At 41.1% G+C, this 23,234-nt stretch overlaps 1 protein-coding gene across 1 annotated transcript in view; it reads left to right on the top strand.

Annotated features, from left to right (window-relative positions):
* The first annotated feature begins 630 nt into the window (after nt 1–630).
* Nucleotides 631–23,234, top strand: part of fhip1b (FHF complex subunit HOOK interacting protein 1B) — a 45,161-nt gene continuing 22,557 nt past the window's right edge. The window contains exons 1-5 of the mRNA XM_079563386.1: nt 631–766; nt 8,678–8,786; nt 13,334–13,629; nt 15,312–15,542; nt 18,912–19,157. Of these exons, the coding sequence (XP_079419512.1) occupies nt 632–766; nt 8,678–8,786; nt 13,334–13,629; nt 15,312–15,542; nt 18,912–19,157 (1,017 nt within the window). The 5' untranslated portion in view covers nt 631. The remainder of the gene's footprint in view (nt 767–8,677; nt 8,787–13,333; nt 13,630–15,311; nt 15,543–18,911; nt 19,158–23,234) is intronic.

Raw genomic sequence — 23,234 nt, 5'->3', positions numbered from 1 at the left:
TGTTTAGAATAGTTTCCTTTTCGAGCGACAAATCTGTGTAAATGAAGATGTTTGCAGCACAGTTTTGCTAAGATTTTGCTTCATCATCGTTATCGAGAAAGTCCCCAAAGATATTGAGATATTCATTTTGATCATCAACATCTGATAGCAGTATTTGTCCAAAAAAAAAAATTGTGTTGCCCTTATATAAACTGCCATGTAGCAAATTTGTTACCCAATTATAAATGCCTTCTTGGTGGTAAAAATGAAGTCTCTAGCTTACAGTTCTGATTATTTTCTCTCGTGTTTTGTTTAAAAAGTTTGCCGTGTCATCCTCTGTGCCGTCAATGTGCATTTATCTAATCTGCTCGTGTTTCTCGTCTCGCCTGGAGCAGAGTGGCGTCCTGACTGGATATGGAGTGGAGTTGCCTTCAGACCGGATGACAGCGTCTAAAGGAGGACAGGACCCTTTTTTTCCTGAAGAAACTGAACTTTCAACCAAACCTTGACCGCTCTGCCCCATCACCGCTCCAGCCGCACCTTCCCCGTCCTCCTCCGCCTCTCACCGTCCCCGACTTCACCTTCTTCCACCTCTTTTCGACTGGGTGTCCCTTAAACGTCTCCGGGATCACTCGCCCCCCTCCCCTCTTGAATGACCATGAGCTGGCTGAGCAGGCTGAACCCTCGCGGTCCCGGGACGAGGACGGGCCGAAACGCTGCCCCCTCTGGCCTCTGCACCGCCGACCCCGAGACCTGCCTCATGGTGTTTCAGAACCACTGGAGACAGGTAACAAACAGTCACACTCTGGCTTAAAGCTTATTTCAGCAGCTCCCAAAGTGAGGAGGGAAGTTTATATACATTTAGATCAGTATTTAGTCTGCATTCATCGCTGTTTGTTATTTTAGATGTGATCTTAAAGGAACAGGCCACCGTTTTTACATACTGAGATATGTTCTTACCTGAGCTTTGACGAGTTCTTTAGGACCTGTCTGATCTTCAGTCACGTAAACACAGCGCAGACGGCGTTAGCATTTAGCCTCTCCCTCTCTCCTCTATAGCTCCAAAACAGGTCAAGATAGAAGCTACCAAGCTCTTCCACGTTTCCCCTATTTAAATATGGTTACGTGAAGTGTTCCACTACAAAGTATAATTACACAAAATTAAACAATGTGGATTTTCTAAGCGGATAAAAGGGGGGACTATATTGTAAGGCGTAATAATACCAGGAGTAGTTCGAAATCCGCGCAGTAAAGTGAAGATTACTGCGCAGAGTGCGTGGTTCTCAAACTTTCACACCAAGCATGAAATATTTGACCTTCCAAGTCTCACAAAGTCTAGATCAAGACCTATCACAGTTAAATTAGGCATTAAATAAACCTAAATTGTGTCTTAAGTAAGGATTAAACAACGAGGACCCGCATTAGACGGTTCTAACGCCCGACACAGTGTTGTTCCTCCTGCATTATAACGTCTAACGCGGCTCCTCGTTGTTTAATCCGCTTATACCAGGGTCCCACAAACCTAACATTTATAATAAATGTGTTTTTCATTGACTAAAGTCACTAAATCTGCCAGACTACGGGACTATTTTGTGTGGGTTATTAGCCGGTCACTGAAGGCTGGTCTCAGAGCGAGTCATTCTCCGCAGCTATTACGAGGATCTCAGTCAGGCTCAACGACACAACATCAGCACAGAATCACAACACAACAGGACTAACCCGGAAACACTTTTCCCTGGAAGGAAACACCGATATGCGGCACTCGTGGGCAGGAGTTATTTACCTTTTACAAGGTTTAACCTGAAGCTAAAGCTAGCTAGCTCAACCAGCTCAACTGTTTATGGAAACAGCTGCGGTGGAGTCGCTCACACCTGGGCCCCCCCAACTCAAACTTTTATGTTTGACTTTACTAATCCAGACAAATATGCTTCAATGCAGGATCATTTTATGTACGCCTGAAAATGATGAATAGCCTTAACCGTTTCCAATAGAAATGTAAAGCTCATATGTTATTAACAGTAGCTAACCTAGCTGCTCACTCTCCTCTACAAACATTTAGCAAACACTAAATCCATCTCATACGTTCCTGTCAGTCACTAATTACGCCTTTATCTGATTCAGCTGTGTCATGCGTTGCTACGGCGACGCCACAGCGGAGTGATATCCCAGTGATTTAACTACCGGACTACGTGTGCGGTTACACCAAAATAATGCACCAGCCAATCAGAATCCAGTATTCATCCAGACCATGGTGTAACTTGTCGTAAACCATGTCAATATCAGGAAAACTGCCTGATTTAAGTGTTACTAAAGCATAAATACATCATGATGAGAAGAGGCTTCAGTTGGTGAAGAGTTGAGTAATATTTTGCTCTCCACATAGAAACATGCTCTGCTAATCCTGTAGTTTAAACCTCTACAAACATCCTAGTCTCGTTTAGCAAGTGCACCATGAGCTGAATTGGAAAACTAGTCAGAAAAATGAACATTTCCATATTCACCGACTCGTACGTGGCCCGTTTGCTTTGGCTCTGGGCCAGATCGGCCGGACCTTTTCAGTGCCCGACTTGTGACCACGTTTCATGACAAACTGTGCTGGAATGTACATTTCTCCCGCATTTTTTCACCCAAAGGATTTTCCAGACTGAAACTCGTGGTACTGTATGTGTGTGGAAAGATAATCTCAGATATGTGTGTTCTCGAAACGGGCATTAGTGGATTTTTATCGGAACTGCTAATAATACAGAATGTAACACAAAGTACTGCTATAGAAGAAAAAGAACTGGTCAAACCTAGTTACACGTTAAAATGTTATTGTTATTAAACACTGGACTGAACCAAGACTAAACTGAGCATTAAAACCAAGAACCAAACCTGGGAAAGACCATGTTGTTCGGTAGGGCTGGGTTCCATTAAACGATAGGGGTAAAGGTATCGGGAAAGAAGTTTGGGTCCTACTAGCATCGAAAAAGATAAAGATTGAGTTTTGATGTTGTTGCATTTAAGGAAGTGACTTGTTTCAGCTCAAATAAGTGACATTTCCCCCTCCCAAATTTTTCCCAGCAGCCCCCCTTTTTTTTTTTTTCCGTGTCCCTGTCCATAAGCACTGCACTTCTGGGGACAAAACAGACTTCAATATAGGGCTGTGTAATTAATCAAAATTCGATAACGATTTCGATTACAACAGTAAACGATTACAAAATTAGCATAATCGCAAAAAAAACATAATTATTTTTTTTTTCAAATTTTTTTTTTTTCATTTTTTTTCATTTTTTTTTCTAATTTTTAATTTTTGGATTTTTGTCACTTTTCTGATGGATTTTTGTCTTTTTTTGCTGGATTTTTGTCACTTTTTTGCTGATTTTTTGTCTTTTTTTTGCTGGATTTTTGTCACTTTTTTGATGGATTTTTGTCATTTTTTGATGGATTTTTGTCACTTTTTTGATGGATTTTTGTCTTTTTTTTGCTGGATTTTTGTCACTTTTTTGCTGAATTTTTGTCCTTTTTTTTTGCTGGATTTTTGTCACTTTTTTGATGGATTTTTGTCATTTTTTGATGGATTTTTGTCACTTTTTTGATGGATTTTTGTCACTTTTTTGATGGATTTTTGTCTTTTTTTTTTGATGGATTTTTGTCACTTTTTGATGGATTTTTGTCACTTTTTTGATGGATTTTTGTCACTTTTTTGATGGATTTTTGTCACTTTTTTGGATGGATTTTTGTCATTTTTTTGGATGGATTTTTGTCATTTTTTTGGATGGATTTTTGTCACTTTTTTGATGGATTTTTGTCACTTTTTTGATGGATTTTTGTCACTTTTTTGATGGATTTTTGTCACTTTTTTGCTGAATTTTTGTCATTTTTTTACTGGATTTTTGTCACTTTTTTGATGGATTTTTTTAAAGGCAACAAATAATCGTTTGAATAATCGTGATTTCAATTATGACAAAAATAATCGTGATTATTTTTTCAATAATCGAGCAGCCCTACTTCAATATCAACAAAATTGAATCATATGAATTGACATGTTTCGTAAATAAATAAATGAAATAGCCCAATTTCTTTACAACTTTTTTTCCCTTTTTTTGGTCCCAATATTTTGTTACTAATTACTATTTTTTTCCCAGTTTTTCCCAAAATTATTCCCCATTTTTCACACACTTCTTGACCCGATGTTCTTGGACTGGGCGATTTAAAACCTTGAGGCTGCGCTGTTTTGGGGATCTAGCTGTAGAGTGTCAACAATCCAGACATTTTCATGATATTTGTAGCACCGCAGCGTATTCTATGTTATAGCCATGGACACATGTTGTGGCTCGTTTGAAAGGTGAGAATCTAAGCTCTCCATAGGTGAAAACTGTTTTATTCTACGTTCTCGGTTTCTGAGAAATCTCAGCTAAACAGAGGCTAGTTTAGATCAAAATCACTTTTTTTTTTCTAGATTCTGAGATAATGGGGGTTTTATGCAGCACTCTCCTTTCTGATTAACTCCTCTCTCCAACTCTCTGGACGGACACTAAAGTTATAGGAAAAGGGAAATGCCTAAATATCTCCGTTTCAAGTTTTTTTTCAACGACAACATTGTTGACACGCTATGAAATACCGCGTGTTGTCGATCGCTCATTATCGTGTGTGCATTTAAACAGCCTGGTCACGGATTGAAGACTTTAACAGGATGATTCTCAGTCGTCTATGGATCAATTTTGACCATTTAAAGTGGGGGTATTATGCAAAATGGACTTTTTCCAGCTTTCCATCATGTTATTCTGTCACTCCCTCATTAAAAACATGGCTGAAGTGTTGCCTTGGCACATTCACGTATTTCTGAGTCATCTGTAAAAACTCTGATGGCGGCCATTTTAGGGATAGGTTTGCCTGAGTCCTCCTAGGAACGCCCCCACCTCCTGGAGACGCCTCCGAGCTTTGGTCACCAGCCGAGTAACCGACCACTGCTCCTCAGCAGAACCCCCTCCCCACTGATGCCACAGACAGCGTGTGGAGGGGGCGTGTCTAAAGGCTCAGAGGTTCTTAAAGAGACAGAGGCCTATTTCAAGACATTCACTACAGCCATTTTGAGAGAGACATTTTATACAAGGCAGTTATTCTAATTTACTGCATTTACAGACCAACAGAAGGTTTGTCATCATTGTAGTGTGATATAGACTGGTGCTATGGGACTGAAAAAAGCAGAATACCCCCTCTTTAAAGCAGTACAAAGTAACTTAATACCAGGAGTAGTTTGGCATCCGCACAGTAAAGTGAAGATTACTGCGCGGATTTCGAACTACTCCTGGTATTATTACGCCTTACAATATAGTCCCCCCTTTTATCCGCTTAGAAAATCTCTTTAAATACATCTTGCTGATTCATAAAATTAGATACATCTTTTATTCAAACCTCAGCTCGAACAAAAACAAATGCTTTCCTCCAGTATCATTTAATCCACAAAAGTCTTCCATTGTCTGGTCCAAACTCGGTGCTGTTTGTGCCAAAGAAATGCCTGTAAACCTGTCGATTATAAAGTCCGATGATGATTATTTAGATCGACCAAAGTAGAGATTGTGATTTCGATTACATTTCTATTAATTGCGCAGCCCTACGATCATCTAAATTTGCAGATCTTCCACATATTATGGTTCAGTTTTCTGGTTCCAGATGACATATTTAGGTGTATATGCTCATTTGGTCGTAGCATCATTTCCTTCGACATCAGTATAACTTTCCCATCAGTCTTCGTCTCGAAAACACTCCCATTACAGTTGAGTAACACGAGCTGTTTTGTAACGCGGTGTTTTTGTGGATTATCAGTCTGAGCGGTCATCCTCCTGTGGTCACGCTGAAGACGTCTGAGTCAGTGTTACCAAACTCTGCTGCTTGTTTGCTCCGAGACACGGTGGAGCAACGCAGGCAAATACCACAAACATATATAACAAAACATTAGGCACGGACTAGGGCTGCTCGATTATTGAAAAAATAATAATCACGATTATTTTTGTCATAATTGAAATCACGATTATTCAAACGATTATTTGTTGCCTTAAAAAAAATCCATCAAAAAAGTGACAAAAATCCATCAAAAAAAGACCAAAATCCAGCAAAAAAGTGACAAAAATCCAGCAGAAAAAAGAGAAAAATCCAGCAAAAAAGTGACAAAAATCCAGCAGAAAAAAGACAAAAAATCATAAAAAAGTGACAAAAATCCAGCAAAAAAGTGACAAAAATCCAGCAAAAAAGTGACAAAAATCCAGCAAAAAAGTGACAAAAATCCATAAAAAAAAGACAAAAATCCATCAAAAAAGTGACAAAAATCCAGCAAAAAAGTGACAAAAATCCAGCAAAAAAGTGACAAAAATCCAGCAAAAAAGTGACAAAAATCCAGCAGAAAAAAGACAAAAATCCAGCAGAAAAAAGACAAAAATCCATCAAAAAAGTGACAAAAATCCAGCAAAAAAAGACAAAAATCTAGCAGAAAAAAGACAAAAAATCATCAAAAAAGTGACAAAAATCCAGCAAAAAAGTGACAAAAATCCAGCAAAAAAGTGACAAAAATCCATCAAAAAAGTGACAAAAATCCTGCAAAAAAGTGACAAAAATCCAGCAGGAAAAAGACAAAAATCCAGCAGAAAAAAGACAAAAATCCATCAAAAAAGTGACAAAAATCCAAAAATTAAAAATTAGAAAAAAAAAAGTGAAAAAAAAAAAATCTGTTTTTTTTGCGATTATGCTAATTTTGTAATCGTTTACTGTTGTAATCGAAATCGTAATCGAATTTCGATTAATTGCACAGCCCTAGCACGGACAGTATTTTATTTTGCAGTACGTTTTTGCCCTGATAGTTTTGATACTTTTAATAGCCGTGCTGCGCAGTAAAGCACTGGCTGCTCTACAAGTTATTTGCAATCAGCCTCTGTTTATGGGGGCTGTGTGTTTGGAGGCATTTATCATCTTTTATCTTCTTTTCTTTAGGAACAGTTTAGGGCTGCAACTAACGATTATTTTGTAATCGATTAGTCTAACGATCATTTTTACGATTAATCGATTAATCGCTTGGCTGTGAATGGTGTAGTAAAGTTTTATTTTTTCAATTTTTTTTAAAATCACATTATAGCTTAAGTCGCGCTGTTTAACCCCTTAACTCCCACCTGAACCGAGCACAGTTTCTCCAGTTTGGCTTTACCCCAATCCAAAAGCTTCTGGAAAAAAGGTGCGAAAATAGCGACAAAACTGAGATGAAAACAATGAAGGAAATGTGACAAAGAAGTGACGAAAAATGGATGAAAAAGTGGCAAAAATGTCACAAAAATATGACAAAAAAATGACCAAAATTTGATAAAAAATTTACGAAAAAATGAAAAAAATGTGACAAAAAAATATGAAAAAAAATGGACAAAAAAATTGACAAAAATGTGATAAAAAATTGACGAAAAAATGACAAAAATGTGACAAAAAAAATTACAAAAAAGCTACAAGAATGAGTTGAATACCCAACAAAAAAATTATGGAAAAAAAATCGGATGACGTGAGGAAAAAGATCCTCTCGGTTCAGGCGGGGGTTAAGGGGTTAAGGAAGTGCCGATGGAGTTAGTAAAAGGGAACTGTTTTTTTGAAGGCTCTATTCATGAAATTTACATTGTACAAACCACTACAGACCTGAAATATAAAATCAAAGTAGGCTTTCATCAAAAATACTACATTTTTTTGGTCATTTTTGCTCCATTTTAGTCTGTGTGAGCCAGAAAACGATTAATCGATTACTAAAATAGTTGTCGACTCTTTCAATAATCGATTAGTCGTCGATTAGTCGTTTCAGCCCTAAAACAGATATGCTGCACTAGGGCTGCTCGATTATTGAAAAAATAAAAATCACGATTTTTTTTTGTCATAATTGAAATCGCGATTATTCAAACGATTATTTGTTGCCTTTAAAAAAAAAAACAGCAAAAAAGTAACAAAAATCCATCAAAAAAGTGACAAAAATCCAGCAAAAAAGTGACAAAAAGAAAAAGACAACAATCCATCAAAAAAGTGACAAAAATCAAGCAAAAAAAGACAAAAATCCAGCAAAAAAAAGACAAAAATTCAGCAGAAAAAGTGAAAAAAATCCAGCAAAAAAGTGACAAAAATCCAGCAGAAAAAAGACAAAAATCCAGCAAAAAAGTGACAAAAATCCAGCAGAAAAAAGACAAAAATCCATCAAAAAAGTGACAAAAATCCATCAAAAAAGTGACAAAAAGACAAAAATCCATCAAAAAAGTGACAAAAATCCATCAAAAAAGTGACAAAAATCCAGCAAAAAAGTGACAAAAATCCATCAAAAAAGTGACAAAAATCCAGCAAAAAAAAGACAAAAATCCATCAAAAAAGTGACAAAAATCCAAAAATTAAAAAATTGAAAAAAAAACAAAAACAAAAAAACATTTGAAAACATAATTTTATAATCGATTTTTTGCGATTATGCTAATTTTGTAATCGTTTACTGTTGTAATCGAAATCGTAATCGAATTCTGATTAATTGCACAGCCCTATGCTGCACTTTATTATATTAAACCTATACTTTGTTGTGATGAACCAAAACTCTACTGTTTGGATGTGCTTTCTCACTTCATAAGTCTGTGTTTGTTCAGGTGTCTGTATTTTTTATCCTCAATGACTGTCTCTCAATACAAAATGCTGAATCATCTCATCCTCCCGTGTGCAGGTTTCTTGGATTTTGGAGCAGAGAGAGCCCTCCTCCTCCAGCGATGATCTGACGGCCGTTAGGAACCACACTGACCAGATGCTCTGTCTGCTGGCCGAGGAACGCCCAGGTGATTGGCCACTATCAAATTAAAGTGACAATTTCAACATTATCCATTGACTATTATCCATCCATCCGTTTTCTTCCACTTGTCCGTTTCCGGGGGTGGGGGCGGCTGTTAGAGCCCAAATCACATTTCACCAGCCCCTTATGGCTCCTCCTGCAGGTGGTGGGTCCACAGGAGGACGGCCTCATGGTTCTAACCGGGCCTGTTGGTCTCTCATAAGGGGCTTTTGAATGACAATATTTACCATCTTGTTGTTTGATTACGGCGCCCGTGGTTTAGGCAAAATGAGCCTCATGAGGCGCCGTCTCCTCTGCTGAAGCTGCCGCAGGCGCCTCTGTAGCTACAACCAGAACTAAACTTTCTGGAAGCTGGAATCACGTCCGACACGACAGCGCAGGATCAGCCTCAGAGACCGAGCCTGAAGTCTGGACATGTTTGTGTGTTTGAAGAAGCTGAAGGACAGTTGATAGAGACAGTTTGCCTGTTTGTGGAACGTGTAGGAAAAAGTGTCTCTAAAGCAGCAACACTTCGAACCTGTGACTCTCCTGCGTGACCGTCAGGAAGCTAACGTTAGCGTGACCGTCACAGCTCTATAGCAGGAAGCTAACGTTAGCGTGACCGTCTCCACAGCTCTATAGCAGGAAGCTAACGTTAGCGTGACCGTCTCCACAGCTCTTATAGCAGGAAGCTAACGTTAGCGTGACCGTCTCCCACAGCTCTATAGCAGGAAGCTAACGTTAGCGTGACCGTCTCCACAGCTCTATAGCAGGAAGCTAACGTTAGCGTCTCCCACAGCTCTATAGCAGGAAGCTAGCGTTAGCGTGACCGTCTCCCACAGCTCTATAGCAGGAAGCTAACGTTAGCGTGACCGTCTCCCACAGCTCTATAGCAGGAAGCTAACGTTAGCGTGACCGTCTCCCACAGCTCTATAGCAGTAAGCTAACGTTAGCGTGACCGTCTCCCACAGCTCTATAGCAGGAAGCTAACGTTAGCGTGACCGTCTCCCACAGCTCTATAGCAGGAAGCTAACGTTAGCGTGACCGTCTCCCACAGCTCTATAGCAGGAAGCTAACGTTAGCGTGACCGTCTCCCACAGCTCTATAGCAGGAAGCTAACGTTAGCGTGACCGTCTCCCACAGCTCTATAGCAGTAAGCTAACGTTAGCGTGACCGTCTCCCACAGCTCTATAGCAGGAAGCTAACGTTAGCGTGACCGTCTCCCACAGCTCTATAGCAGGAAGCTAACGTTAGCGTGACCGTCTCCCACAGCTCTATAGCAGGAAGCTAACGTTAGCGTGACCGTCTCCCACAGCTCTATAGCAGGAAGCTAACGTTAGCGTGACCGTCTCCCACAGCTCTATAGCAGTAAGCTAACGTTAGCGTGACCGTCTCCCACAGCTCTATAGCAGGAAGCTAACGTTAGCGTGACCGTCTCCCACAGCTCTATAGCAGGAAGCTAACGTTAGCGTGACCGTCTCCCACAGCTCTATAGCAGTAAGCTAACGTTAGCGTGACCGTCTCCCACAGCTCTATAGCAGGAAGCTAACGTTAGCGTGACCGTCTCCACAGCTCTATAGCAGGAAGCTAACGTTAGCGTGACCGTCTCCACAGCTCTATAGCAGGAAGCTAACGTTAGCGTGACCGTCTCCCACAGCTCTATAGCAGGAAGCTAACGTTAGCGTGACCGTCTCCCTCTATAGCAGTAAGCTAACGTTAGCGTGACCGTCTCCCACAGCTCTATAGCAGGAAGCTAACGTTAGCGTGACCGTCTCCCACAGCTCTATAGCAGGAAGCTAACGTTAGCGTGACCGTCTCCCTCTATAGCAGTAAGCTAACGTTAGCGTGACCGTCTCCCACAGCTCTATAGCAGGAAGCTAACGTTAGCGTGACCGTCTCCCTCTATAGCAGGAAGCTAACGTTACCGTGACCGTCTCCTATAGCAGGAAGCTAACGTTAGCGTGACCGTCACAGCTCTATAGCAGTAAGCTAACGTTAGCGCGACCGTCTCCCTCTATAGCAGGAAGCTAACGTTAGCATGACCGTCTCCCTCTATAGCAGGAAGCTAACGTTAGCATGACCGTCTCCCTCTATAGCAGGAAGCTAACGTTAGCGCTTTAGCTGAAATGCTGATGTGGGACTTTGGGTTGAGGGAGAATGTAACGAGTCGCCCCATAGTGCGGCTGCAGCGCCACCGCCAGCATAAGCCGTGTCCGGATACCTCCGCACAATGACACAATGCGTTACGGGGCTCCCGGTGGCAGATTGCAATAGATTCACTCTCGCCGCAGTTTTATTAATTTAATAATGATCACTGTCTGAGGCATTTCCCAAATCTGCGAAGCGAAAGCTCACTGGAAGGAAACAAACTGAGAACAATTCTCCTGATAAAGACGGTTTATCTTGTTCAAAAATATTCTTCTTCTTTGTTTCTGGCGCTATAAATGTAATACCCTCGAAACGATCAACAACACATCGTTATAGTTCCTTTACTTTCAAGTGAAAAGCTCCACTTTGGGTAAGGCTTTGTCTGTATTTTTTGTATATAATAAGCACTGTTCAACTTTTTTTTTTAACTATTTCAGTTTGTCTAGGACTATCAATACTTTCTGAATTGATTAACACACATTAAAATAAAATAAAAACGCGATAGTACCGAAAACCGTGATAATTTTGGTCACAATAACCGTGAGGTAAAATGTTCATACCGTGACAGCCCTAGTCATGGGAGACCCTACCAGGGGCATAAACCCCCCGACAACAGAGCTCCAGGATCATTCGCATTCTCAAACCCCTCCACCACGTTAAGGTGGTGGTTCCAGGAGGGGAAGGACTATTATAAACATGAATTGTCTTTGGAGCGTAGATTTTATTATGGACCTTCACCTAAAAAAAAATCTAGTCTAGTTGTTGTGAGAAACATGTTCTTCAGTAAACTGTAAAGCAGACCTTTATGAAAACAGAATTTGCGCTGTGCATCTAATTACAGAACCGATTTATCAGGGAGATCGAAAAGAGCTTATTAACGCTTTCCTGTGAATAATTGAGATGTTAAAAATGTGTTAAAGTTAAGAATGAGTTTGGACCATGAACAACATAAAAAATGTCTACGCTCCTTTTTCGAAAACGGGTATAAGGACTTTAAATCAGAAAATGTTGCTTCTAAAATTCCTACTAATTTATTTGCATAGTAAAAAAATATATTGATTGTAAATGTCCAGTTACTAGTCTTTGTTTAAAGGGACTATACGGAGTTTAAAAATGTTAGAATTATGTATTTTCTCCCCCTACATGTTCCAACAATGTCCTAATGTGTAGAATGAGCTCAGACCTGTTCACCACAACTGCCTCTAAAATCCTGCACTGTCACTCAAAACGGTGTCACTTCGGGTCCGAATCGCCGTCATGCACGAGTTTAAAGGAACAGGCCAGCGTTTTTCCATACTGAGATATGTTCTTACCTGAGCTTTGACGAGTTCTTTAGGACCTGTCTGATCTTCAGTCACGTAAACACAGCGCAGACGGCGTTAGCATTTAGCCTCTCCCTCTCTCCTCTATAGCTCCAAAACAGGTCAAGATAGAAGCTACCAAGCTCTTCCACGTTTTCCCTTTTTAAATATGGTTACGTGAAGTGTTCCACTACAAAGTATAATTACACACAATTAAACAATGTGGATTTTCTAAGCGGATAAAAGGGGGAACTATATTGTAAGGCGTAATAATACCAGGAGTAGTTTGAAATCCGCGCAGTAATCTTCACTTTACTGTGCGGATGCCAAACTACTCCTGGTATTATAATATAGAAGATGCAGTTACATGTATGACCTGAGGTGGCAGTAGTGAGTATAAAACGGCTAACTTGCATCTAGCCCCTTTAAAGGAATAGGCCACCGTTTTTACATACTAAAATATGTTCTTACCTCACTTTAGTCGAGTTAATATATCCCCGTCTGGTCTTTGTCCGTGCGCTCACACATACGCAGCCTCTCCCACATGTCATATAGCTCCAAAAAAGCTCACGATAGAAGCTACCAAGCTCTTCCACGTGTTCCCTATTTAAATAAAGTTACGTGAAGTGTTTTCATGCGAAGTATATTTACACAGAAATGTAACGTGTCCTAAAGGTTATTGACGGAAGTGAGCGGGGAAGTCTTTAGGAGTTACTGCGCGGACGTTTTACTCCTCGTATCATTACGCCTCACAATATAGTCCCCCTTTTTATTTGCTTATAAAATCGACACGTTACATTTCTGTGTAAATATACTTCGCATGAAAACACTTCACATAACTTTATTTAAATAGGGAACACGTGGAAGAGCTTGGTAGCTTCTATCGTGAGCTTTTTCGGAGCTATATGACATGTGGGAGAGGCTGCGTATGTGTGAGCGCACGGACAAAGACCAGACGGGGATATATTAACACGTCTAAAGTGAGGTAAGAGCATATCTTAGTATGTAAAAACGGTGGCCTATTCCTTTAATATACAATTGCTTCAGTTATTATGACCTCCATTCTCACCGTCCGTTAATAACTGTCTAACTCTGTCTTCCCAAGGTGACACTCCGGACATGGACACCTCCGTGTCTCCTATGGGCCCCATCTTGGAGCTGGTGGTCACTGAGAACATCCTGGAGCGAGTGGTGCAGTGGCACATCCGGCGCGGGCTGGACCTCGACAGCCAGGGGGCGCTGCTGAAGCTGTTTGAGATGCTGATAGGCCAGTCCCATCAGCCCTTGCTGCAGCACACGGCCGTGCTCCACCCGCTGCTCCGCATCCTGGGGGCCTGTGGGGATCCAGAGCTGGGCTGCCCCGCTGCGCTGGAGAACAGCCTGGTGCTGCTGCTCAACCAGGTGCAGACTCTGCTGCTGCTGTTAACGCTGATGCTTTTCACTCACGCTGAAGAGGAAGCTGCAAACAACACAGGGGCTTTTCAAATCTGAAGCGGTTTTGTTTCCTCATGTAGAGCGTAAACAGAATGGGTTCGAGTACTAGCGCCTGAGGGACACCGTAGTTAACATTAGAAGCCATTAGAAGCCATTAGAAAGCCATAAGAAATCCCGTTTGAAGTTTGCTAGAAGTCATATGGAGGACACAGCTCCATGTGGAAGAAGGTGCTTTGGTCAGATGAGAGAAAAATTTAACTTTTTGGCCCAAATGCAAAACGTTATGTGTGGAGCAAACCTGACACTGCTCATGGTCCTGAGTGCACCATCCCCAGTGTCAGATATACGGGGGGGGAGCATCATGCTGTGGGGCTGCTTTTCCTCAGCGGGGACTGGGGAGACTGTAAGAATAGTTGGGAAGATGGATGGAGCCAAATACAGGGACATTTTGGAGGAAACCCTGCTGGAGTCACAAGAGAACTGAGGCTGGGGCGGAGATTCACCTTCAGCAGGACAATGACCCTAAACACAAAGATAAATCTACAATGGAATGGTTCAATAAAAAACATATTAATGTGTTAGAATGGCCCAGTCAAAGTCCTGACCTAAATCCTATTGAAAATCTGTGGAATAATCTGAAAACTGCTGTTCACAAACACTCTCCTTCTAATGTGACAGAGCTGGAGTTGTTTTGTAAAGAGGAATGGGCTAAAATGTCACTCTCTACATGTGCAAATCTTGTAGAGTCAAACCCCAAAAGACTTGCTGCTGTTATTGTAGCAAAAGGGGGTTCCACAAAGTATTCATTCATGCTGTATGAATACTTATGCAAGCCCCACTTTTCACTTTTCTATTTAAAAAAAAAAAACAGAATCATGTATCATTTCGCTTTCACTTCACAGTTGTCTGTTACTTGTGTGTGAACGTTCAGTAAAAAAATCAAAATCAAATCTTTATGTTTAGGGTTGTAAACATGACAAAATGTGCAAAAGCTCAAGGTGTATGAATACTTTCGAGAGGCACTGTAAATGCAGAGAAAATTAAATACTAACAGGTGTTCATTTAGTTAGTGATCGGTGTGTCACAGTTCTATCATTGTAGTCCCTCTTTGTAGATACTATAGTTCTCCGGAGCTGCAGCATCTACAGAGTCGGGACATTTTTTTGCTGGCAGGATAAACAAATTAATAACAAACTCCCACAGTTGTGCAGTTCTATTGGTCTTAACTCGCAGCAAGAGCCTGTACTCCTTGAGACGTGAATTAACACTAACGTTTTCGTCACATAAATCGATTAAATGATGAATGAGGTTTTGAAATCAGAGCACTTTTGCATCGTGCTGTTTATTCATGCTTGAGTCCAATATTCTTGCGGAGAGAGAAGTGTCTCCGTGAGTAAAGAAGTGGACAGAAAAAGGCAGGTGGTGTGAAAAAGAAAGGCATTAGTGACCCATGTGTAACAGGTGAATAAATAAGATATTTTCTGCTGACTGTGGAGATATTGCAGTCTCAGATTATGTGTTTAGCAGCCCATGTGTAAGTGGGAATCAGTCCAAATGATAAAACTCCCAGCCTGAATAGAGGTCCCAGCATCCATTTGTCTACTACTATTTAACCAAATTGTTTTAACGTGGTGCCTTCTCTGTGTCAGGTGTGCGTAACCATGGCCCGTCAGCCCGTGGTGTTGGAGCTCCTCTTCAGGGCAGCTCCAGCTCAGCACGGCTCCACAAACCTCCTGATCTTCTCCCTCCTCGTGCCCTTCATCCACCGGGACGGAGCGATCGGGCAGCAGGCGAGGGACGCCCTGCTGCTGGTCATGTCCGCCTCCGCCACTCACGAGGCCGTGGCCCGGTACATCTCGGAAAACTCCTACTTTTGCCCTGTGAGTACTGCAGATCATTATGGTTGGGTATCAGCAGGTCCGGTATTGGGCTGAATCAGACGTAAAGCAGAGGTTCACCTTGTCTAAAATGGGATTAAACATTTTACATACAGGACAGAATGTTCATGCAACTGTCTCTAAATTTTACTGTATTTTGAGAAACACTGAGATGGAGAAATACTGGGCCTCAATTTGATTCAATATCAGACTTATTTGTGTTTGTGATTAGAACTATTCATTTTCCAAATTGCAGAAGATGTCCATGATGTCCTTTTAACCTTGATACATAAAATGAGAGCTCCTCTGTGCTTCTTTTGCACTGACACTGCCTGTGAACCCTGAATCCATCTGGCCTAGTTAATACATAAGGCCCTAAGGGAATCCCAGGTGCCTCGGTGAGTGCAGAGGCTGATGGAGAGGATCCGATGGTGCAGATTGGCTCAGCTGTGCCTCTGTCTCCTGCCCCAAGTGCAGCTATAGCTACATATGTAGTTTATCAGCACAGAGTATGAAGTGAATGAGAACAGTCTCTTGGGTGACATGTGTCATGTGAAAAACTCTATACAAATAAGATTCTCTCCCATCTCTCTCCTACACTGAGTGTATTTAGAAACTTTGCCTTAAAATCCAAAGATGAGCTGTGGTGCCTCGGTTAACACAAAAATAAAACAAATCTCTGCTCATGCTTCAAGGTTCAACATATACTGTATTGTGTGTAGAAAGAGTCATAAATCCAGCAGCAATTTACAATTTTAAAGATGTCACAATAACAGGGCTTAAAGTATTCCAGCCTGAGGCCTCTGACGTAAGCAAAGTGTATCAGACTGCAAATTATTTGTCCGGTTTTTCCGCGCATTTGTGAAAAACTCGCGTTTCCCGCACTTCTTACGGTCCATGAACGCATCTCACACGCAGCTTCGCTGTTACGTGATTCGTCTGAAACCAAAACAACTGCCACGCGGAGGCTGTAGCTACTTTTGTTATGGATTAAGTTTTGCCAAATGGACGCTATGACCAGACGAGTGAGAATCGGATAAAGAGGTGAAGAGCAGCAGGTTCTACGACTGATCCACAGTGAGTTTATTTACTTCTTCTGTGAGAACAGTCGGGCTAAAATAAGCACTAAAAGCCCCGCATGAGAGCACGATGTCGCCCCGTGCCTCCTTCTGCAGCCGTGCGCGCGGTGAGACCGGTGTGCACCTGTCTCACCCTCCCCGAGCTGCTGCCGCTGACCCGCTGTTAAAGGGAAACGTAACGCCTACATACTGAACAGAGCCTCGCACTGTCACAAATACCCGATTCGAGTGGAGTCTATGTTCCGCAAACGCGCACACAGTGGCGTGAACGCGCTCACGTGTCAGTGCGGTCGGTGTTGACCCACTGGACACAAATCTAACCAACAGCCTGATTAACAAACTATGACACTTAATCCTTTACTTACTAGATTATTTAGAAAAATATTACACTTTACATTTTGGTCTATACTTGTATTTTACCTCCCATATATTAAGTGTTTGCACAAATTGGAAATACATTAGGTCCAAGTGCAGAGTAAATGTGTAATACAAAAGTTTAATAAAAAATATTGGCCTAGGCTACATTGCCTATATACAGTAGCCTCTAACGGGGTTTTTTTTTCTCTTTTTAAAGTACCGATAAGAGTACCATTAAAGTACTGGATCGATAAAAGTCCTGGTTGAGCCACAGAATGTTCAGGCTCAGGAATTTTTTTCACTTTAAGCCCTGCAATAAGCATCTCAGGTTTGCCTTTTCATGCTTCATAACACTGCTTTCAAATTGAAAATGCGCTTTGTATGTGGCCGTTTACATTTTGTATAATTGTCTTTTACAGTTCAGCCATAATTTGCATCTGATTTGGTTTAATGGCTGCTGAACATGAGCTTGTCAAAACAGTGAATGTTTGTATTTGCCTTTTGGTCTCATATAAAACATTATTGCTCACCTTACAGTCCTTTTAACTGTCCGTAAAGGAACAAGATGCAGAGCGTTTGCAAATGTGCTCTTTTCATAGTCCTCCTACTGCCTGAAGTGTTGCATCTGTTTATCTGGAGCTGACACATCCGTCCTCACACCACATGAACATGAGCCTTATCTGAACTCTGAACACTTCCTCTCAAAAGACCTCGCATTTATTCATCATCAGGGCTGCACAACAACGCTTCCACCAAACAGATCCTACTTTTAAATGTATTGTGTGTTATTGAACAGAGGTGTTTTATTGCACTGTTCTTAAACATGCACTAGGTGGCAGTAAGGAGCTTCACCTGTGTAGCTTTTAACCCCTTAACTCCCACCTGAACCGAGCTCATTTTCTCCCGTTTGGCTTTACCCCAGGCCAAAAGCTTCTGGAAAAAAGGTGTGGAAATAGCAACAAAACCGAGACGAAAACAACAAAAAAGTGACAAAAAATGTATGGAAAAAGTGGCAAAAATGTCACAAGAAATTGACAAAAAAAATGACGAAGAAATGACAAAAATGTGACAAAAAAATTACAAAAAATTATTAAAAATTTTACAAAAATGTGACAAAGTTACAAAAAATGACAAAAAATTGATTTAAAAATTTGACAAAAAATGACAAAAATGTGAAAAAAATGACCAAAAAAAAATACAAAAATGTGACAAAATGTGACAAACAAATGACAAAAAATTGATAAAAATTTGACAAAAAAATTACAAAAATGTGACAAAAAAGTGACAAAAAATTACGGGAAAAAAATGACAAAAATGTGAAAAAAATGACCAAAAAAATGACAAAAATGTGAAAAAAAATTACAATAAAAAAATTTGTTGAATACCTAACTCACTTGGGTATTCAACTAATTTTTCTTAACACCTTTTTGAGTGACAGAATTTTAGAGGCAGTTGTTTTGAACAGGTCTGAGCTCATTCTACACATTAGGACATTGTTGGAACATGTAGGGGGGGAATACATAATTTTGACATTTTTAAACTCCGTATAGTCCCTTTAAAGCGGTGGTTTCCAACCCTTTTTGCCTCGCGTACTCCTTGAGTCGTGGATTTATACTCTGAGTACCCCCTACCTTGAGGATTTTGCCAATATTATTACAAAGTGACCAACTAAATTAATATTATACAGTATTTAACAGTGTGTTGTGTTCAAAATTAAGCGAAAATACTCTCAAAATCAAACCAGTTACTGTCCCCGTACCCCTGGTTGGGAAACGCTGCTTTAAAGAAGGAACAAATGGAGCAAAATCAGGAATATCACGTCACATTTATACCCTTTTCTTTCCATCAGTGTTGGCCAAACATGTGTTCAGTCAGACGGACGCCCTCGGTGACTCTGGGTGATCTTGGCTGAACCCTTCCTCTGTCTCTGCTGCAGGTCCTGGCCACCGGTCTGAGTGCGCTCTACTCGTCCCTGCCCCGGAAGATCGAGGTCCGCGGGGACGACTGGCACGCCCTGAGGCAGGAGGACTGGATGGGGGTGTCGTCCCTCGTGCTGTTCATGAACTCGCTGGAGTTTTGTAACGCGGTGGTCCAGGTCTCTCACCCGCTGGTCCGGACGCAGCTGCTGGACTACCTCCACAACGGCTTCCTCGTGCCCGTCATGGGGCCCGCACTCCACAAGGTACGAATGGGACGAGCGAAGGAGTTTCTTTCACTGAGGGATTTATTCTTATCACCTTCATTAACCTGGTTCTGTCCATTATTCGGATTCTCGCACAGAAAACTCCAACAAAAGTTTCAAATTCGTATCTAGATAAGATTTTTCCTATTCAGCTACAGTGCCTCCCTCGCTCTAACAAAGGCTGAATTGAAATACTGCAGTGTTTCAGTGGAAGTAGTTTCAACCCGAGCCGACAAAAAAAGGCGTAATGTTTCTTATGTAAACTGCTTTATATTCTGAACGGTTTCTTGACCAGATGAGTCATCGTGAGTCAAATCGAAGAATATGTTCAGTGTTTAAATCTATTGCTCTGCTGCCAGCTTTTCATTCCACATGCTCCAGTATTAATGTCCGATATGTAAAGGACTGTGCAGTTAAACAAGGCGTTATTAAATAATCTGTTCAATCTTAATTATCGACTCTGTACTTTATGGACAGGTCATTGTTTGGACTTTGGAGGATTAAAATGGAGATTGTTGTGCAAAACGGACTTTTTAATCTTATCCTTGTTCCCTCATTAACGCAGTTTTAACTAATCCCCCTTCACTTTGGTTGTTTCTTCTTCTACTGCTGGTATGCTCTGATCTGTACTGTTCCATGAGATCTGGTCAATACAGATATGAAGGGGGTTGGCATGGCTGCAAATAGTCTATAGGTAAACGTTTATTATTGTGTTAAGTAGTGATGCGCGATAATGCCAATTTGAACCGATAACCGATAATTCCGCATGTCCCGATACCGATAATGACACGGATAATTATGTATATATATTTGCACTTTATTTTGTGACAAGAACTCACTGTAACAGTTCACAGCTCTGCCCAAAATGTGTTAACTCGACCAAGCAATAAACAAGTGTATAAATATAAATCAAATAATGAGTTTTACTTTGGGTTTGAGTCTCCACCTTTTTCTAAAGCTCTAAGCTACTAATTAATTCTTATTTACAACACTGGAACATAGACAGTATTACAGTATTTCACTGAGTCTCGAGGCGTCTCTGACATGAGAGAGAAGTGATGCCAAATCTGTGACAGATTCTGACTAATAATACGATACGACAGCACAAAAACAAGACTCTCTCCTGCATTGAGCTCATTTATGCATTTGTGCCTCGTGTGGCAGCGCGGCTCATTTCATCAATGTAAAACTCCTCTCGTTCATAGCGCTTTAATCACGGGGCTGTCGTGTTTATTTGATCAGAAATACGAAGATAATACATGTGTTTTCAGGCCTCGCTCTGTTCCAGTAACTCACGTGAGCGGGTCAGAGGTTCACATTTCCTCGTCTTTTTCTCATTTTGTTGCGGTGCTAATGTTGAAGTGACTTCGATGTAAAAAGTAAAAAAACTCTTCCTTCCCGGAGAGCGCCTGCACAGCTGTTTCGCTGGAATACTCGGCGTGTTTTTTAGCTAAAGCCGTGCAGAAGTCGGCCGTGGAGAGCGTATATCTGCTGCTGTGAATGTGCTGTCCTGAGTCTGCAGCAGCTCCGGGCTGCAGGACCCCAGGCTGGGGCGGAGCCGCCGAGAGAAAGGCAGCGAGCTGGAGCCGCAGATTCAATGTCATTTCAGCTTATAATTATCGGGCCTAATTATCAGACACATTTTTTTTATCGGCTTTATCGGGGATGGCGCCAAAAGGCCGATAAATGGCGGCCGATATTATCGTGCATCCCTAGTATTAAGGTTTCAATCATAGAAATATATAGAAATAAATCTAATAGTCGACCGATGTGGGTGTTTCTAAGGCTGAAGTGTAATCTAGTCTAGTCTAATCTAGTCTAGTCTAGTCTATAATCCCGTGTATGAGGCTTCTCAACGTGTTGAACTGTGACAGCAGGGGGCGCTGTATATTCATGTTTAGTAGATACTTCAGAGAGAGTGTCTCTTATGGTTCCGAAATTACAAGCAAAAGTCTGCAACATAAAATACTTAAATTAGGTGTACAAACTGGTGGCCAATATTCCCCACGATGTCCGCCTAGGACGTTGTGTGAGGGCTCATTTTAAAGCTCGATATATCAGTCAGGCCTGAGTCTGTGCTGTCTTTCCACATGCAGGCTGTTTCACCCCCTTTGTCGAGCTTTTCCAAAACAAAGGCCAGGGCCAAACCGGTCTGACCAGGTATAGGTTTTGGAACCGAACTCTGGCTGTGGCCAAAACGCGAACCCGTGTCTGATGTGACGTGAACAGACTCTGGCCTCTGATTGACAACGAGAGAGTAAACAGTCCAATACAACTATAAAAGGGCATAGATGTATTTAGCGGTTTCTTTTCTATTTTAATACAGCTTAGCTCCTCTGAATGATTCCATAACTCCCACCAGAGGGCAGCATTTGTCCACATTTGTTCTCATCGCGGCTCTAAAAACCTTTATTGTCGATCGGTCGGGTCGTGCTATGTGGGACGACGGCTAAAGTGTGTTCAGGACGACACCATCGAGTTGCTAACCACCTCACCGTTCCCTGAATGTTTGTTTTTACTAAGTTAAATCCCACTGCTGCCTGCAGAGGGAGCTCCAGGCAAAATCCTCCCAGTTTCACCTTATAATGCCGGGGTATCCTAAGACAGTGTTTTTCAACCCTTTTTTTGAGCCAAGGCACATTTTTTTCATTGCAAAAATCACGAGGCAGCAGAAAATATTTAAAAAAATGTAACCCTGTAGCCTATATTCAGTCGTTCACATCAAAGTGAATAGGAACACAGTACAGCAGGGGTCGGCAAGTTTTCTTGGTGGAGGGGCGATTTTCTTTATTGTAAATAGACCGAGGGCCGAAGCTGCTGATTATTAACCCAAAGTAAAGCACAACAATGCAAAAATGACCATCTTAAATGAGATAAATGACTTAAAACTGCTTGAATTAAAGTTCTTCTATGTTGAATTTGAGTCGGTTTTTAACTAATCCAAGATACAAATGCTATAGCGCCGATGGAACAAGAATAAAACCCACCTGAAATCAGACAAACTTATCTGAGTTAAGAGAATAACTACTACTAAGGTTTATCTCGTCTAAAACCAGACCAAATCTACTGAAACCTTAGATTTAATCTGTTAATTCAAGTAGATTTATGTCATTTCTTCCTTTTAAACGATTATTCTTATTCCAGTGCACTTCCTTCAAACACCAGTGTTGTACATCATATATGACCTCATTAGGTGTATTCACAGTATTTCTACCTTTTTTTCTCCCATTTAACTCTAATAATGTTAAAAAATACTCTCTGACTGGGCATCCTTCAGAATAATCTATGCTGGAAATGTAACCGTCACGAAGGCACATTTATTCACGCTATGTGGGCTTGTCCAGTGGTTCAGCCATTTTGGAGAGCGATCATGAGATGGCTTGGTACACCTATCCCTGAGTCTGCTCAACTTTGCCTGTTCGGGGACAGATCCTGTTTACCTAATATATCTAAGAGGCCATTTGCGCTGGTCCAAACAGGTTTCATCTTAGCTGCGAGAGTTATTCTCCGTAAATGGAAAAATCCAGAAGCTCCTCTCTGTAGGGAATGGGTTAAATCCATGACAGATGCTCCATCATATGAGCTTAGTTGCCAAGTTACAGAATCGGACGGAGTCTTATTTTCAAGTATGCGATGTGTTTATGTCTTATTTGAAAGGTCAGACACTTTAAAGTCTGCATTTATTTTTGTGATGTTTACTTTTGCTGTTTTGTTCTTTCTGTGCTGTTTTTTTGTTGTTGTTGTTTTTTTGCTTTGATTATGTTAAAAATCAAATAAATACTTAGATAACAAACAAAAAAAATACTCTTCTCAAAATCCTCTTGAGGGCCAGAGGTGCTGTGCTGGAGGGCCGGATTTGGCCCCCGGGCCTGACGTTGCCTACCCCTGCCGTATAGTCTCACTAGCCACAGCGCCACAGTCACCGCCACCTGTCGCATCACTATTTCTCTTGTTTCAAAGAAATGAGCGACCTGATATGGAGTGTTTATTACATGGTTACTCTACTCTAGACGGCACAGACACTCCAAAACGCTACATTATTTGCAGATAATAATTAATTTCTTTTCAGAAAAACAA

The sequence above is a fragment of the Gobius niger genome (genome assembly GCF_951799975.1).
Source record: "Gobius niger genome assembly, chromosome: 9".
NCBI lineage: Eukaryota > Metazoa > Chordata > Actinopteri > Gobiiformes > Gobiidae > Gobius > Gobius niger.
The sequence above is the reverse complement of the archived record's forward strand: the minus strand, read 5'-3'. Positions and strand labels throughout refer to the sequence as shown.